This window comes from Pyricularia grisea, chromosome I (assembly GCF_004355905.1).
Source record: "Pyricularia grisea strain NI907 chromosome I, whole genome shotgun sequence".
Lineage (NCBI taxonomy): Eukaryota > Fungi > Ascomycota > Sordariomycetes > Magnaporthales > Pyriculariaceae > Pyricularia > Pyricularia grisea.
The window spans coordinates 3,571,037-3,573,556 of NC_044973.1; the positions used below are offsets into that span (position 1 = coordinate 3,571,037).

Below are 2,520 nucleotides of genomic sequence, written 5' to 3' on the forward strand. Positions count from 1 at the left end.
TGCTCAAGGAAAAGAGGTACCTTCCCTTCTTGCTTCAGTCTTGCTTCGTACAAGTGCTTCTAAGAATGGAATTGATGTACACAAGTGGGGCACACTTTCCTTCCCGCCCAAAGACTGGCGGTTGACCATACAGACGTCGTTTTCCCACTTCTTCCCGCCATTCTATTCTTTGCCCTACCCACCTCGCCTACCACACCACCTATGATCTAACCCTGTACGTGCATCTTTAAGAGGGGATGTCGTTTTCCGGGCGGCTGCGCTGGGTCGTCCGCCGTGAGATTACCGCGCAACGCTTCCCGATTTAGAGCAGTCGACAGGGGTCGATGCGTGTGTGGTTGGGTCGTTTCCCTCTCTTCTGACCTTTTCTCTGTATTGATTGTGGATGGCTGCTTTTCGTACCTCGCTTAAGTCTCGCGGTTGCTTGCATACCTCCCTTAGGAAGGCACTTTATCTTATACAACATGAAATTCTATAATAGAAACCATGCCTCCTTCCTGTGTTCAGGTTGAACAATGATATTTTGTCTTTATTCCTGGCATCAATCAAAACATTCCTTTATTGGATTGGCATCGATAAACATATATCGAGTTCACTTTCCCTTTTTCTTTGCCTCTTTTTCTTTCCTATTTCCTTATTCAGGTCCTGTCTAGTCTCGTCATCTCCTTTTCCTTTGACCGGCATTTCAATTTTCTGTCTCGGCACGAAGTTACGAAAAACAAACAACAATAACTCAAGAAAATCAAAAGGACGTTGCATCGACAGGACACCAAGGAAACCGAAAGTAGCTCAAAAACACAACATATTCCAAGATGTACTCTTCGATAATACTCGCCACGGCGTTCATCGCTTCCACCTTTGCGGCCCCAGCCAACCCCAACTTGAACCTCGCATCAGCACATCCGGGCTCGCACTCAGCCGTATCTGACTACTTCAACATGCTGGCAAAGAAGGTTCAGGAGGCTAAGCAGCTGCCGCAAGGTGGACCAGTATGCGATCTTTCCTCGGTGCAGCTGCCCACGGTTGCCGGATGTAAGTCTAACTTTACTTTGATGATACCTTGCGATAAATATAAACACCTGAGATATAATAAAGACCCAACCCAACTGACAAATCTCGACGTTGCTACCAATAGCGAAAGAGCCACTGCCAGCTCCAGGCGCTGGCTACAAGCTTAAGCACGTTGCCCTGGGCCGTGGCACTCAGAACTACACCTGCTCGCCTAACAACGCTACCGCCATCCCTGCCGCGGCTGGAGCTGTGGCCACCCTGTTCGACGCTTCTTGTATCGCCTCGGCCTACCCGGCACTCCTGACGGAGCTGTCGCGCGTGACCGTCAACTTCAACCTGACTGACCTCAACACACTCGCGCCCTCGAACCTGCTCATGTCTGGCCACCACTACTTTGCGCCCAACATCACTGTGCCCTACTTCGACCTCGGGTCTCTGGGCAGCGCCATGGCGGCCAAGAACGCGTCCGAGTCTGCCCCTGCCGATGCCGGAAAGGGTCAGGGTGGCGAGCCTGCCGTGGCGTGGCTCAAACTTACCACGAGGGAGGGTGCCACCGGCGATCTGCAAGAGGTCTACAGGGTTGGCACCGCTGGTGGTAGTCCTCCGGCCACGTGCAAGGACATGCCTGCAACTTTTGAGGTGCAATACACTGCGCAGTAAGTTTCTTATTCCTCATTCTCCGGCTCGTATTTGACCGTATCTTCGGTCGCTAATCCTCTTGCCTTTTGTCTCGAATAGATACTGGTTCTACGCCGGCAAGAAGCCGACACAAGAATGAGAAATTTTTGTTTGGTCTTGTTTGAACTGCTCTGATACTGTCACCTGCACGAGATACCTAGTTTGATGTTCTGTTTTCGTTTCTTTATTTCGCCTCCCTGTTGATAAGGCGTTGAGGCGGCGCTGTTTTTCCTTGTCATGTCTTCTCTGATCATGTCGGAGTATTTCTTTTATTATCTCATTCGAGATTTATTTTCTCGCTGGCTTATATCTGAAGGATTCTCCACCGCTACCTTAGCCTAGCTGGCGGCTTAGCTTCATGAGAATATTTAATGCGTTAGTTTCTGAACCGTGGTTATGACCTACTTGGCTTGATTACCTTTTTGCGAGCTCTGATGAGTTGATCGTCACGCCAAGGTGAGTGAATGCGTTACTCCATAAATTCTACTCCTGTCCATTGATATGATGCGAAGGATTCTAGGCAACTTTCAGTGGTTATGGTCGTCATATTCGATAGTCAATAAGTTGAGAACCGGACTTAAGGCCCATCCGCTCTTCGGCCTCTGCAAGCTCCGTAGGATTCGAATGAGTCCCAGAAATTGTGTACAGAGGGATTTTTGATTATCTCGCGTATACGTTTGCAGGTTATGGGGCAGTATTTAGTTGCAAGGGGATGCAACTCGGACCGTTCAAAAGTGCCCGCCTTGGCGACCTCTGCATGCTGACATATGTGGGTAGGTATAGCCAAGTTCCACTATGCATTCTGGGTTGCATTGCCATCGACGTTGGCGTTAA

General features: G+C 49.5%; 1 protein-coding gene across 1 annotated transcript; it reads left to right on the plus strand.

Annotated features, from left to right (window-relative positions):
- The first annotated feature begins 517 nt into the window (after positions 1-517).
- On the plus strand, positions 518-2,193 carry PgNI_06136 (uncharacterized protein). The gene is made up of 3 exons (XM_031126163.1): positions 518-1,029; positions 1,133-1,664; positions 1,747-2,193. Exons 1-3 carry the CDS (start codon positions 810-812, stop codon positions 1,784-1,786), a joined length of 792 nt encoding a protein of 263 aa, XP_030983260.1. The 5' UTR covers positions 518-809; the 3' UTR covers positions 1,787-2,193.
- The last annotated feature ends 327 nt before the right edge of the window (positions 2,194-2,520 follow it).